The following is a 14,144-nucleotide window of genomic DNA, read 5'->3' as shown; positions in this document are numbered from 1 at the left end:
TGCAGGTCAACTCCTGTCCGTCCTGACTTCTCAAAGTTCTCGAAGGGATTAGAGTAAGTTATAGGACAAGTCCACGTACTGCAAACTTATAAAACATGGGCTCTTTGAGTGGACTTGCTTTGAAGGCTCAGCACAAGAATATTCAAAATTGTATCTCAACATCAAAGCAAGTTTTCCCTTGAAATATACATATTTTACAGTATTCTGTGTAGCGCTTTTCTGTGCCTCTTAACTAGAAGAACTGAGTGTCAGAGCTCTGACTAGGAGCCTGGGGGAAAGCCACTCCCAAAATCTACACTGAATATTCTACTTTTAGAACCCATGCCTATTCTTAGAGGTGTAGAAAGTGTGTGTGGGGTGCGGGGGGGGGGGGGGGCTTGTCTTCAGCTGACACTGTCAGAGAACAGTTCTGGTGAAACTTAGTGTTAAAATATCCAACATCCTTTTTGTCTGACCGCGTAATGTTCAGTTGCGGCTTCCCCCTCCCCTTCTACCCCTTCTTACCACTGGCGTTTTTTTGCCTGAAAGTCTGGCCCATAATTTCACAAAGTAGTTTCTGTCTGCAAAATCCAGGGACTCAAACTCATTTGAAACTCTTAACTTCCTAGAAGTCTTTTCAGGTTTCAGCTGAGGTTTCTTAATATCTCCTAGGGAAAAAAATAAAGTTTAAAATAAAAGGCATAAAATAGGATACAACAACTTTCTGAAGTGAGGGAAATGTTTTATATCTGGATTTGCTCAAACACAACAAAGTGTATACTTGAAGTCTGTGCATGTCAACTTGAAAGTAAGATAACTAAAAATATGTCTTAAGAGTACAATAATAATTATTATTGTAAATATAGTCCACGTCACCTAGTAGAAACATTCTGGCAGTACACTTTGTGTTCGATCAGTGAAGACTTATGAATGGAATTAAAGGCTCACCTACACCAAGGATGGAACCATGGGAAATCAGACCTTTAATTCTGGGCTGTGTGCTGGTACAGAATCTGAACTCAAACTCCTACCAAATTGCATAGCAATCCCCACCACAGCCAACAAAAACAAGCAAGGTAAAAGCTGTTGCAGACAAATAAGTTTTTAACCATGGTAGGGAAGTCTAAAGCTCCACCATTCAGCACCTGTCTTGAAGGGGAGAGACTCAGAAGATGTAACAAATGCATGAATCCACACCCAAGGAATTCCAGGTGACAGAGCATTTGAGACACTGAAGTAATTAAGTTTATAACAATCACAGAGATAATAGGAGACAATTGTTATGTGGAAACATCCTCTATTCAGTCTTCCTGATGGAAAAGCCATCCAACCCATATTGGTTGAGTACCTACTATGTGCCAGACAGCACACTGAGTGTTGGGGATAGAGCAGTAAATAAAATGTCTTGACATGTGGGATTTACATTTTCATGTTGGAGACTAGACAGACAAATAACACACCAGATAATGTCAGGTGGTGATAAGGGTAACCAGGAAGGTAGATAAGCAGGGAGAGTGAGGGACACCATGACGGTCAAAGGAAGTCCTCCTAAGGAGGTGACATCTGCACAGTGGTCTAAAGTGATAAAGGAAGGCATTCAAATACCTTGATACCTTTGATATGGGACAAAAGCATATCAGGCAGAGAGAATGGCTTTGTATAAACACCCAGAAGCATGCTTAGCACAACTGAATTACAGTAAAGAATTCAGCATGGCTGAGGCAAGGCAAACAAAACAAGAAGAGACGGAAGGGCTGACTGAACCTTATACTCATTAAAACAAAGAAACAAAACCTAAAACATTTGTTCTCTTGATGAGACTCTTAGAGCATTGTAAAAAAAAAAAAGAAAAGAATAGAGCATTGTGAAAAAGATCCGATGAATCTGAAAAAAAAAAAGATGAAATTTAAAGAAACAGAAGCTATAATTTCCATAGAAATGATCCTGTCTATATAAAAGCTTACTTAATGTACAGTATTTGTGTCGGGGTCCCTTCTTCTAGCTTTCTCATCCATAAGTCGATTGTACCATAATGTAAACAAACCAAGTTCTATCCAATGATACAATGGAGCTATAACTCAACAGATGAATGTCTTAATGGTTTCTCAGCAACAAAACATTTTGGGTAAATATAATGCGTTTAGACTACTATTAGACTACATTGAAATGCCACTACTTTCGAGACTTGGACTCCTATAGTAAAGAGTTTCATACAGTTCTTAATATAGTTTCAAATGTCTTGATACATTAATGAAGAAGAGATATTACTTTTCAGTTATTAAAAAATCATAATTACTGGATATAATATCCTGCAACAAAGTTTCTTAAAGTGATGTTATTCAAAGTATCTAAATTAAAGTCAAACTTGAGGCAACATTAAATTATATATGTCACTGTACAGTCCACAAAAATTACCAAGTTCTTCAGTATATAAGCTAGTTATATTTACTTAAACACCTACAATGAAGCATAAATGAATTTACTGATGCATAACAGATTTTCAAGTTATTTTATGGATTGGTATCATTACCAAATACAGGAAAATATAAATGAAATATCTGGAACAATCAGAACTATATCTCAAATGAATTCAAAGTAACAGACTTTATTTAGAATTATACCCTTTTGCAGTGAATTAAAATAATATTTATATAAGACGTTTAAAAAATGAGCACAGAATCCAACCAAATAACGGACGCAATAGAAGCCATGTACCTAAGATAAAACGTCTGTGTGTATTTCATAACACATTATTACACAAATGAAATAAGACCTTGTGCTGCAAAAAAAGGAGGAAAGAAAAAATGTTGATGATCTGATATCATAGGCACATAGTCATTTTAATAACTAGTAATAAAGTTAGAATTTGGGAGTCAGATTGTAAATATTTTTAAAAATAAAAATCCCTATTTCTATAACCACTTTTTCTATAGCTGTAAGATTACTTGTTTAGCAAGGCAACTAAGTCGCTCTATTGTCTAAAGGCATGAGACTGAACACTTTTTTTTCTCTTTATTTTTGATTGGTGCTGGGTCTTCACTGGCACACGGGAGTTTCTCTAGTTGTGGAGAGTAGGGCTAAGCTCGAGCTGTGGTACATCTCGTTGCAGCGGCTTTTCTTGCTGCAGAGCATGGGCTCTAAGAGGGCTCAGTAGCTGCAGCTCCCGGGCTCCAAGGCACAGGCTTAGTTGCTCTGCAGGATGTGGGATCTTCTCGGATCAGGGATTGAACTCATGTCTCCTGCATTGGCAGGCGGATTCTTTACCACAGAGCCGGGAGGGAAGCTCCTGAACACTTTTAAGTATACATTTTTTTTTAACAGTTAAATAAAACTTTGCAACAACAACAAAATAAATGAATCAGCACTAGAGTTTGTCTCTCTTTGAAAACACACGGGAACGTATGACTTGGAAATAGGCTTTAAGTTTCACACAAAAGTTCTCAGCCAGCCAGAATCATTCCTTTCTTTCCCCACTCAAATGGGGCTTAAAATACATGTTTATTTTGGTAGTAGTAAGGTTTTTTTTTTTTAGTTAGCAAGAGTAATATATGCCTACCATGATTAAATACATATACATATATAAAATGCAAATAGCTACAAAAATCTCTGTGAAAGTTTCAATGCTGAAATATGTAACCATAAAAAGGACCAGGAACAAATTAAAACGCAATAATCTGCTACACAATTTTAAATATTTATTTATTTTTAATAGGCTAGTTACACAATTTGTAGTGGAAAATTGCTCAGTACATTAGAAAGTATTAATACAAAACCAATGGGGCCGAAAGAAGCCATTTTTTTCCCGGACAGATTTAAATCTTAAACATCTTGTCTATCTGTTCTTCTGAGAAAGGAATAATTGCAACTAGAAAAACAATCATTCCATATAATATCTATAATAATTTTCCATAGCAAAATAAGCTTTTGTAGTAGAAAGCTATCATATGAGTAAAAATATAGTAATAATGTTCATGTTATACAGGATGAAATGAATACTGTACTAAACTATTCTAACAGTAAAGTGCTATATTCTTTAGTGTCTAATCAAAGGAATAACCAGTTATTTAAACAGAGAACAGATTCTACACCATAAAGGAAAGCATGTGAATGTATCTTCTAAGACAGAATTTATGAGGTACAAAAAGAATGCTTCTATCCGTTGAACTCCATGCTTTGAAATGTCTTCAGCAGAGTTGAACTAATGGGTTCAGTATTTGGACACTGTATCCAGAATGTCCTAAATAAAACATATAATAACATTACCCTGAATTTCAGGGTCAAAATGGATGAGTTTATCAGGAAGTAGTTAATTGACACTTTGAAGGAGATAAAATGTAGGGCAGATAAATTCAAGAGTGGAAACGATGAATAAAATCTGGATGTGTATAGTATTTGGGGAAAGGAGAGGATAAGGAAAGAGTAGCTATGGCTGGCAGGAAATAGGATAAAAACCTTCAGGAAGCTTGAACACAGATTAAAGGTTTCCTCTCCTTGGAGCAAAATGTTTGAGAACTAAATTTCTGATGTGATTTCTGCCCAATCCTACATCCCACCTTGGCAAGGGGTCTCTGCTTGCAACGGCTCATCCCTTAAGAACAACATTTTCAAAGATGCTGTTTCACTGGTCACTTCTCAAGCAAATACATCTTTCTTTTATTTCTTACCTTTGCTATCTTTGTCCCTGTCAACTAAGGGACTTTAGATCTGGTAGCCTATAGAAGCCAGTCTTTGCTTTAATTTACCAGAAAGAGAAACCAAAATGCCCACTATCTGGTGGTTTCTTCCTCAATCATATACCTTGATGGCATTTATGATGTAACCAACTGGAAACATGGAACATAAATACCTTTGATATTATCAATGACATAATAATGGTAAAAAAAAAAAAAGATAACATTTACTGAGCACACTATGTTTCAGGTGCTATTACAAATCTTTTCTGTGTGTGCATACGTGCTAAGTCACTTAGCCGTGTCCGACTCTTTGCGACCCTATGGACTGTAGCCCACCAGGCTCCTCTGTCAATGGGATTCTCCAGGCAAGAACCCTGGAGTGGGTTGCTATATCTCCTCCAGAGGATTTTCCCCACCCAGAGACTGAACCCGAGTCCCCTGAGTCTCTTGCATTGGCAGGAAGATTCTTTACCACTGAGCTACCTGGAAAGCCCCATGAGAAAACCACATCAGTTGCCAAGTGTTTCCACCTACTTTAACAACGTTGTCCTTTCCAATTAAGGATAAGATGATAGAAAAAATTTTTTGCTGCTTACATGTTAATGTACAAACACATATATAGGTACTTACTATGTGCCAGACATCATTCTGGGTATTTTTCAATATATTAGCTCATTTAATCCTCACAATAATCTTGCGAACAGGTACTACTAGTATCTCCATTTTATGCATGAGAGCTTTGTAATTTGCCTAAGGTCGCACAAATAGACTGCACTGGAACTGGAACTTCCAATGATAATTTTGACTCAATGTTTTCTGAAATCATGAATTTCTAAGGTTACAAACTTAAAAAAAAAAAAGATCCCCAGTTTTTGCTAATCAGGACTAGTTTCTCATAATCACCTTTGAGATGAAAGATTTGGGTCTAACATTATTTATCATCAACACAAAGAAACAGTCTCTTTTTATTCTTTTCTGAATGTGTGGTCAATAAAGAAATAAGATTTCTAGAATGACTATCTTTAAGTTGAACCAAGCAATTAAGTTTTGACATAAGTTTTTGTCCATTTTTATTTCCTCTTTTGTAAATTACCAAATTATCCTTTGCCCAATTATCTTTTGAGATTTGGAAATAACTGATTAAAATATTTGAAGAAGGTTCTTGGCGCCCAGTGGGACTATTACCTCTGTTGATTTTGAATACCAGGCACCAGACTTCTAAAAAGCTGAGGATTGTATTAGCTAAGAGCCCAAAGTCAACAGCGCTGTTTCTTTCCCCCCATAAAAATCACTTTGCTAAGGCACAAAACAAATGAAAGTGATATGAACTTTGTTTGTAAATGTAGATGGAAAATGACAATCTTTAAATATTTATATTCTATGATTAAAAAGCAGAAGTGTCCCTGATGCCAAGAAAATCAATAACAGCTGTTAAAAATCTCGCACCGAGAGAGGAGACAGCAATCTTTTCTACTCATTTCCTTGAACCACAGACAAAATATCCAGCTGCACTGACTCAGAGATGTTTATACGACCAAAACACAAACCGGACACCATCATGGACCCCAGGGAAGGATGCTAGAGCTTCTTACAATTCAGAAGATGGGAAACTTGGCATCTTATTTTGCATTAGAGCCCTAATGAAGATGCAGTCCCTAATTCCTTAATGAGCCTCCAAAACAGCTGCTCAAGGAGGAAACCAAATCAGTTTCTAAAGTTTTTCACCTAAATGAGTTATTTGTGCCTCTAAAATGCCCCACATGCAGGTCAGAAAACAATGGGTGCTTATCCTGATTTTCCTCCTCTCTTTTACAGTCTGCACTCGCCCTACATCCAGTCCAAATGTCTCGAATCTGCCCGTTCCCACAACAATGTGCCTTGTTTCAGCCCCTTAGCATTGTGTTAGGACTAACGCCAATAGCTTTCCAGCCACTGTTCTGGCTACCTGTATTGCCCTCCTTACAGTGATCCTCTATACTGACTAGATGACAGACGCCCCTAAGATAAAACATTTAACCATTCAATGGCTCCCCACCGTTTTCTAACAGATCAAGTTTCCAGGCTCACTAGCATAGCACAAAGTGCCCTTTGGATCTACAAATACCTCCATATACCTACAGCTCTCCTGACATTTGGGTCCTTAGAAGATGCCATGCCTGCTCTTACCTCCCTGCTCAGGCATATGCTGTTCCCTTCTGAAAGAACCTCCCTCCTCTCCTGTCAGCCTGCTGACTACTCTGCAACCTTGAGGACTTAGCTGAAGGGTAACTTCCTTTTGGAAGTGTTTTCTCATCCAGTTCTCACATCCCAGGCTGAATCAGTGTCCTTCCTTAGTATTCTTCTCGTGACATTCTGGAAAAGTTAATAAATGAGTTTTCTTCTCTATTTGGTGCGAAACCTACCCTCGCATGCTGTGGGGCCTCCAGCTGCCCCAATCACATGGTGTTGTAATGAACACTCTTATCTATCTCCCTTGATAAGAGACAGAGCTCCTTGAAGTGTCCTCATCATTTCACTCCATGTAGAAGCTATCAAAGTGTCTGGCATATATGAAGTACTCAATCCATGCTTGTCGGAGGACTTGAACTAACTTCATAAAAATAAGTTATGATATGTTAAAAAAAATTCACCTTATTAATTTCATCTTGGACAAACCAGATAAATCAGAGGGTAATTATTAGTATATCACAGGCTCTTCATTATACAATAGGAGTTCTGCACCGTGGATTGTAAAAAATATCAATTTCCTCTACGGCACTTGAAATAACACTTGACCTACATACAATTTTGGGGGATATGTGTTAAGGTAAGACATGCCTTTTGTGTAAGATAAAGACATATTTATACAGGCTACGGGTAATGTAGTCATCAATGACATTTTTAAAACACAGGATACCAAACAGTTTAGTGTGATACTGAACACACAGTAAGAGTGCTCAATGACTGTCTTGTAAATTCTTCAGAGTCAAATCTTAGACTGGCTGCTTTCTTTAGTTATTCTCTTTCCTGTGAATGATAGGATTCACAGAATGGAACTTATTGAGTATACCTAAATGTGCCCCTGTCCCCAGCCAGAGTAGACTGGCTGAAGAATGAGCATCTGACTCACACTGGGCCAATCAGAGAATATCCCTGAAAAAAAAGAGAAAAAATATATATGTATCTTTTAATCTTGGGACCAAGGGGCACCTGAGTCAATCCCTCTCTGATAGTGGGAGCTGCCAGATGTAAAACCAAATGTAAACTTTAGGAGTGATTGATGGTCATATTCCCTGCCAAGTGCAGAAACTGATTTAGCGTCATTTATGTCATAGAGAATGAAGCCAGCATGGAGGCAAAAACAGAGATGAGAAATGGTAAGAGTCTTGGAGATGACCGAAGTCTAGGAGATGACAAGAGTCCAGTAGAAGATGAAAATCCTGGAGATGATGACTTTTGGATGTGCTGAAATGGTCCCCAGTCTGTCTGAGGTTCTTCTGCCACTCTGCCCTCCCCAGTTTGGCTTCGTGAGATATTCCCCTCCGTTCCGATAGATTTGTGTAAGCTGGCTCAGGTTGGATTCCTGACACTTGCCAGCAAAAGAATTCTGATGGTATGAACAGATAAACAAAAAACTGATTTGCCTCAGTTTTCTCCCTCCTAATTCATTTAGCCAGCTGGTTAGGCATAATGAAGGCATGGGCTAATGTACATGCGGTTCTGGTTCAAAGAGAGAAAGAAGGTGTTCATTTCAAACAAAGTCAGTTTCAGGCAGTACATACTAATAGAAATCTGAAGCACTCGATCACTTGTCATGGATGTAAAAAACCTATCCTCTTCACACAAATTAACTGTGGGATTGGAATGTTTGGGGGAGAGACCAAGAAACTACAAAGGATTCCTTTCTCAGGGTTCTTTTTGCTTTTGAACCCTTGATAATGCAAGAAGTGTAAGAGAATTTGCTAATCTAGAAATGAATTTTCCTAATAAAGAAGTCTGAGCATCGAAGAATTGATGCTTTCAAATTGTGGTGCTGGAGAGGATTCTTGAGAGTCATTTGGACTGCAAGGAGATCAAACCAGTCAATGCTAAAGGAAATCAAGCCTGAATATTCATTGAAGGACTGATACTGAAGCTCCAATACATTGGCCACCTGATGCAAAGAGCCAACTCATTTGAAAAGACCCTGAAACTGGTAAAGATTGAGGGCAAGAGGATAAGGGAGCGACAGAAGATGAGATGGTTGGATGGCAGCATTGACTCAGTGGACATGAATCTGAGCAAACTCCGGGAGATGGTGAAGGACAGGGGAGCCTGGAATGCTACGGTGCATGGGGTCGAAAAGAGTTGGATATGACTGAGCGACTGAAGAACAGCAAAAGAAAACTTAGTGGCTATAAGGCATTGCTTCAGACAGAGCCTACAATTATGTTGGAATTCGCATAAGTCTGGACACAAAGCATCTTTGCTGATACCAGCCTTTCAGACCTGCTCTCTCTGCTGCAGCAGGGGAACCACTTGCTAGCATACCCCACCACCATAGAGCTGCTCTTCTGCCCTGACCGTAGCTTTCCCCGCCTTTGGGGGCACAGATGTCAATGACCCAGTGGCCCCGGGATGGGTCACATCTTGGTGCTCTGACTGCCCCGAGCTCGAAGCCTCCCCTTCCAGTTGCCCTGCTCCCCAGCAGATGCCTGATTCTGGGGCGCAGCCGGGCTGGTGTTCCCCGGGGCTCCCCTGTGTTTCCAGGTGCCTCTCTCTTTGGCATGCTGGTTGGAAGCATGGTCCCTCTGGACAGAGCTTGGCCCAGTCTGGCTGGCTCCCTGCTCAGCTTGCGTGTCTTTGACAGGCTGCTGGACGGGGGACGTGCCATCTTGCTCTGGGGGATCCGAAGAGGTCTCTCCCGTCTGAGACCTACCCCTTCTATGATCCTCTTTTTCTCTCCTCAGATGCTCGTGGGCAGCAGAGCCCTCCGATGCTGACTCCACAGAGACCTCCTCACTCTGGGGGGGTCTCCGATGAGGGGGTTGACCTTCTGGAGTTGCTTGATCACCACTGAGGGTAGCTGCATTTTCTTGAGATAATCCTCCAGAATCCTTTCTTTTCAAAGCCAGTCCTTTCTTCGACCTGGCTCCTTTCTGAACCAGGTCATCTGCAGGGAGGTTGGCATGGACCTTTTTCCTGGAATGATGTACGTTTCCCCTTTTCTCTTCCTGGACCTGGGCATCTTTAGGCACTGGTTCAGTGTCGGGTGGTTCAGGAATGTCTGGTGTTCGGACTTTTCCTCTCCGATTCCCTTGAGGGCTCCGGGGAGGGCTGGGGTTGGGGTGGCTGGGGGCCTTGACGGGGGTTGGCTTCCTCTGGGATTCTGGCTGCAATGCTGTGTGGTGACCTCCAGGTGGCATCCTTTTCAGGTGTGTGGGCCCTTTAGCTGTCTCTCTGTGGCCAGGAAGTTTTTTTTTCCTAGCTCCTGTGGGCTGTCCTGGCTCGTGGTTTTGGGGTGAGGCATGCATATCTGAAATCTTCTTGCTGGAGGAGTGGCCTGCCTTGGGAGTCTGCCTTTCCTTGGCAGACCTCAAATCAGAAGGATCCATGTTCTGAGGCAGCTGTTCTGAGAAAGGAGTGGAAATTCGGGGGAGCTTGATTAAGTGGGTCTCCCCTTCCTGGGGTGGGTGGGGGGCAGCTAATGGCTCTTGCACCGGAGGACTGATAAGAGGGAGTTTCACCTCCTGGACTTTCTCTTCCTGGACTTGCTGGTGGCCGGGGCCCTGATGGGGGCTGGGGTTGGGTGGCTGTTTGGAATGGGGGGAGCTGATGAGAGGAAGTTTACTGGGGTCTTCGTCCTGAGCTACCTGGGGCCTGGGAGAGGGAGTCACGGTTTGATCTGAGGCTGTTCCGAGGGCCTCCTCCCTGCTGGGTGACAGGAGTTTGGGCGTGGGCCTCCGACTCTGGAACGGAGCGAGGACCCGGGGCTGGGGCAGCCTGGTGGGAGCCAGCCGGCTTCTGGGAGGCAGAGTCACGGGTTCCCCCCTGTCCTGGGTCTGTGGGGTATCTGTTGAGTCCTGGGGATGTGGCATTTCTGGGTAAGGAGTGTCGACCCGGGCAACTTCGGCTTTGGGGACGCCCTCCTCGGGAGGTTGTTGAGAGTCTCCCGGAGGTGGTCCAGGCCTAACCTCGTCAGGGCTGGAGGGATCTCTGGGAGGATCATGGTGGAAACTGCTGGCTTGCAGGCTGGCTGACCTGGTTTCCCCCTCCTGCATTCCCTGGGGGCCGAAGGATGCGGGGTCAGATCCTTGTGGAAGTTCAGAGCAGGGAGGGCTGCTGGGGGTTACCCTGGCCTCGCCTGATTCTTCATCCTGATCCAGCTGAGGGCCCTGGGCTGGTGGTGGGTCAGGATGCTGAAGAGGCCCTTGAGAAGGGGTGGTGGCAGGCTGCCCCTCTTCACGGGCTTTCACCTCGGATGTCTGGGCCTCATTCTCAGGTGGATTTGTGGTTGCTGTATTTGAAGAAAGAGCTGATTGTTGAGCATCGCCTTCCATCTGGGCTAGGGATAAGTCTTGGACCTTCTGGAGAAGACCAGGCGCTGATGGGCTGGCCTCTGCAGGAGGCTCAGCGCTGACCTGGCTTTCAGGAGAAAGCCCCTTTTGAGGGGCTGCTCCCTCCTGAGTCAGCTCCTGGTTCTGGGAGGGAGCCAGGCTCTGATTTTCAGGGACCTTTGTGGGGATCTGCATTCCAGAGAGATGCTCTGTTACCTGGCCATCCGCTTGCAGTTTTGCCAAGCGCCTTGGGGATGGAACCAGGTGTGCGGGCACCCCAGAGGCAGTCTTCTTGCTAGAGGGAGCTCCTGCTTTAACATAAAGAGAAGTTAGCTAAAAAACATCTTAACAAATGCAACAATGTAACTTTAGAAATTAATAACCAAAAATATCTTTCTTTTTTTTTGTTGATGCACATAGGACCTTGAAAAAGAATAAAATTACACATATAGAAGAATTTAACAATCCTTTCTCCTTGGTATACTAAGTGCGTAGAATTATCTTATTTAATGGAATCAGGGCAATTTGGGGGCTTCTCATGTGGTGCTAGTGGTAAAGAACCTGCCTGCTAATGCAGGAGACATAAGAGACGCGAGTTCGATTCATGGGTTGGGAAGATCCCCTGGAGGAGGAAATGGCAGCTCACTCCAGCACTCTTGCCTGGAGAATCCCATGCATAGAGGAGCCTGGAGAGCGACAGTCCATGGGGTCGCAAAGAGTCGGACACGACCGAAACGACTGAGCACGCAGAGTAATTTTTAGTCCAATGAAAGCATAAACTTTTATGAATAAACATGAAGAGGCTTCTTCACAGAACCGATTTATATTCAGGTCTGAGAAGCAGCCAGAATATTTTCTAAATGAATGACATTTTCATTTCACCAGCTTAGAGGTCAATGCTGCTTTCACAGTAGAAACTAGAGGATGGGCAGCTAAGCCAGACCAAGTCCGATCGGTTTCCTTGTTCAGTGGCCTGTTTCCTTGTCCCACATAAAAATTGTGAGCTCTGTAAGGAGTACCTAGCAAGGTGCAGAAGCTCAGCAGGCACTCAGTAAGTGAGTGATGAATGGAAGGAGGAAAGAAAGGATTCAGTGGGATCTCACAAGACGCCTTGGCTCAGGGACGTTGCACCTGAGGCTCCACCATCCAAGCTGCTACCCATCCCCACTCCACCCCCCACCTGCCCAGGGCAACCTCTTCCCTCCAGATCCACCCTGGCTTCAAAAGTGACTCTCAGAGACCAACATCTGTGCCGATGTTGCAGAGGGGGGTTGCCTTCTTCAGTCACCTGCGTGAGAGCACACGTGAGTCCGGCCTCCTGGACACAATCACCTCAGCAGGCACTCGTTCAGGATAGAACCCCTGGTGTATTCTGGTGGCCCATGGATCACTGTAACCCAGCCCTTAGGACATGGCTCTGAAAGGTTAGTGGTCAGAGGTGGCACACCAGTCTGGAACAGCCTTCAAGAAACCAGCCTCAGCTGACCTTGAGGGAGACTGGCTACTCAGAGGCCAAACCAAATCAGACCTCTGAGGGGGGCCCAGAGTGGCCCACCTCCAGGAGCCAGCTGGGCTCCTGGCCACCAGCCCCTCTCCTCCCACAGTGCAGGAGGCATTCGACCACTCCTGGTTCTCTCTGAACCTCCTAATCTGGTGTGCACCCCGTGCGTCCAGTCAAGAGAGAGGTTAACCGGGGACAGGAAGGAGAGGGGGAACAAGGAAAATTTTGCCACGTGATGGGTTTTCTGAGGGGCTGCCCTGTTCATCGTTCTTAACATCCTAGTTTATAATGGTTATAAATTAAAATATGAACTTAGTCAAGAAACAAGGTTAAAATAAAAGAACAGTAAAAAAAACATCTAGAATAGGCAGGTTGGTAGAGACAGTAAGGAGATTAGAGGTTGCCAGGGCCTAGGGGTGGGGTGTTGGTTATTGTTGAACAGGTATAGAGTTTCTGTTTGGGGTGATGAAAAATACTTAAAATAGGTAGTAGTTATGGTTTGCAACATTGTGAATATAAATAATACCTTTAAGGCGTACACTTAAAATGGTTAAAATGGCAAATTTCATGTTGTTTTTTAAAACACAATAAAAAGTATTTTAAAACATAGAAAATTCTAAGAATGGTGAAATCCAATGCTGAAAGTTCTTTGAGCCCCCCTGGTTTCCAATAATCAGATATACAAGGATTTTTCTGCCCCACTTTCACAGTTTAACCATTTATATAACTTGGCAAATGATACCAGGCCCCTCATTAGAGATAAAGGCACCACTTTATGGACTAGTAAATTGCTCAGTTTTCCCCTTGCTAGACTCATCATTGCCATCATTTTTCTCTATCATTAGTCAGAATTCTGAATAATGATTTTCAAATAAAATGTTGTTTTATGACCTCTGTAGTGAGAACTCAGGGTGGTGGTTGGATCAGCTTTTTAAAAGCTTTACTGGAAGTACTGACAATTCCAGAAATCACTTGCAAAGAGACAAATGGAGAGAAAAGACATCATATATACTGGGTTGTGAATATAGTGAGTTTTCCTTTATTTTATAGACATTATATTGTTTACTCAGGATTTTTTTTTTAACCATCTTGGTTTAGAAATGAATATTACCTGCTCTGTTGTTGGGGGGAGGAAGGCAATTCTGTACCTTAATTGATATAGGATGGCATCATCGACTCAATAGACATGCATTTGAGCAAACTCCAGGAATAGCAAAGGACAGGGAAGGCTGGTGTGCTGCAGTCTATGGGGTCAGGAAGAGTTGGACATGATGGAGAGACGAAACAACTAAAAAACCTGAGGGTTTACAGTTACTCTGTGCCCAAAGTTATTATTTTATATTTACATTTATTAAATGAAAATTTAATTAGTCTCTCCGCCAGTGAAGGTTTGCACTTGTGGGTCCAGGCTGATGGGCTGCTACACTCAGAACTGATGAACAGTGGGCTTACTTTCTTCACTGCATCCCACTCTCA

General features: G+C 42.6%; 1 protein-coding gene across 1 annotated transcript in view; it reads right to left on the bottom strand.

The window, feature by feature from the left end:
* The window catches only part of LRGUK (leucine rich repeats and guanylate kinase domain containing), a 103,158-nt gene that overhangs the window by 17,437 nt on the left and 71,577 nt on the right, over nucleotides 1-14,144 (bottom strand). Inside the window, exon 16 of the mRNA XM_068973246.1 lies at nucleotides 505-644. Within this exon, the coding sequence (XP_068829347.1) occupies nucleotides 505-644 (140 nt within the window). The remainder of the gene's footprint in view (nucleotides 1-504; nucleotides 645-14,144) is intronic.

Source organism: Capricornis sumatraensis, chromosome 5, assembly GCF_032405125.1.
Source record: "Capricornis sumatraensis isolate serow.1 chromosome 5, serow.2, whole genome shotgun sequence".
Taxonomy (NCBI): Eukaryota; Metazoa; Chordata; class Mammalia; order Artiodactyla; family Bovidae; genus Capricornis; species Capricornis sumatraensis.
The sequence above is the reverse complement of the archived record's forward strand: the minus strand, read 5'-3'. Positions and strand labels throughout refer to the sequence as shown.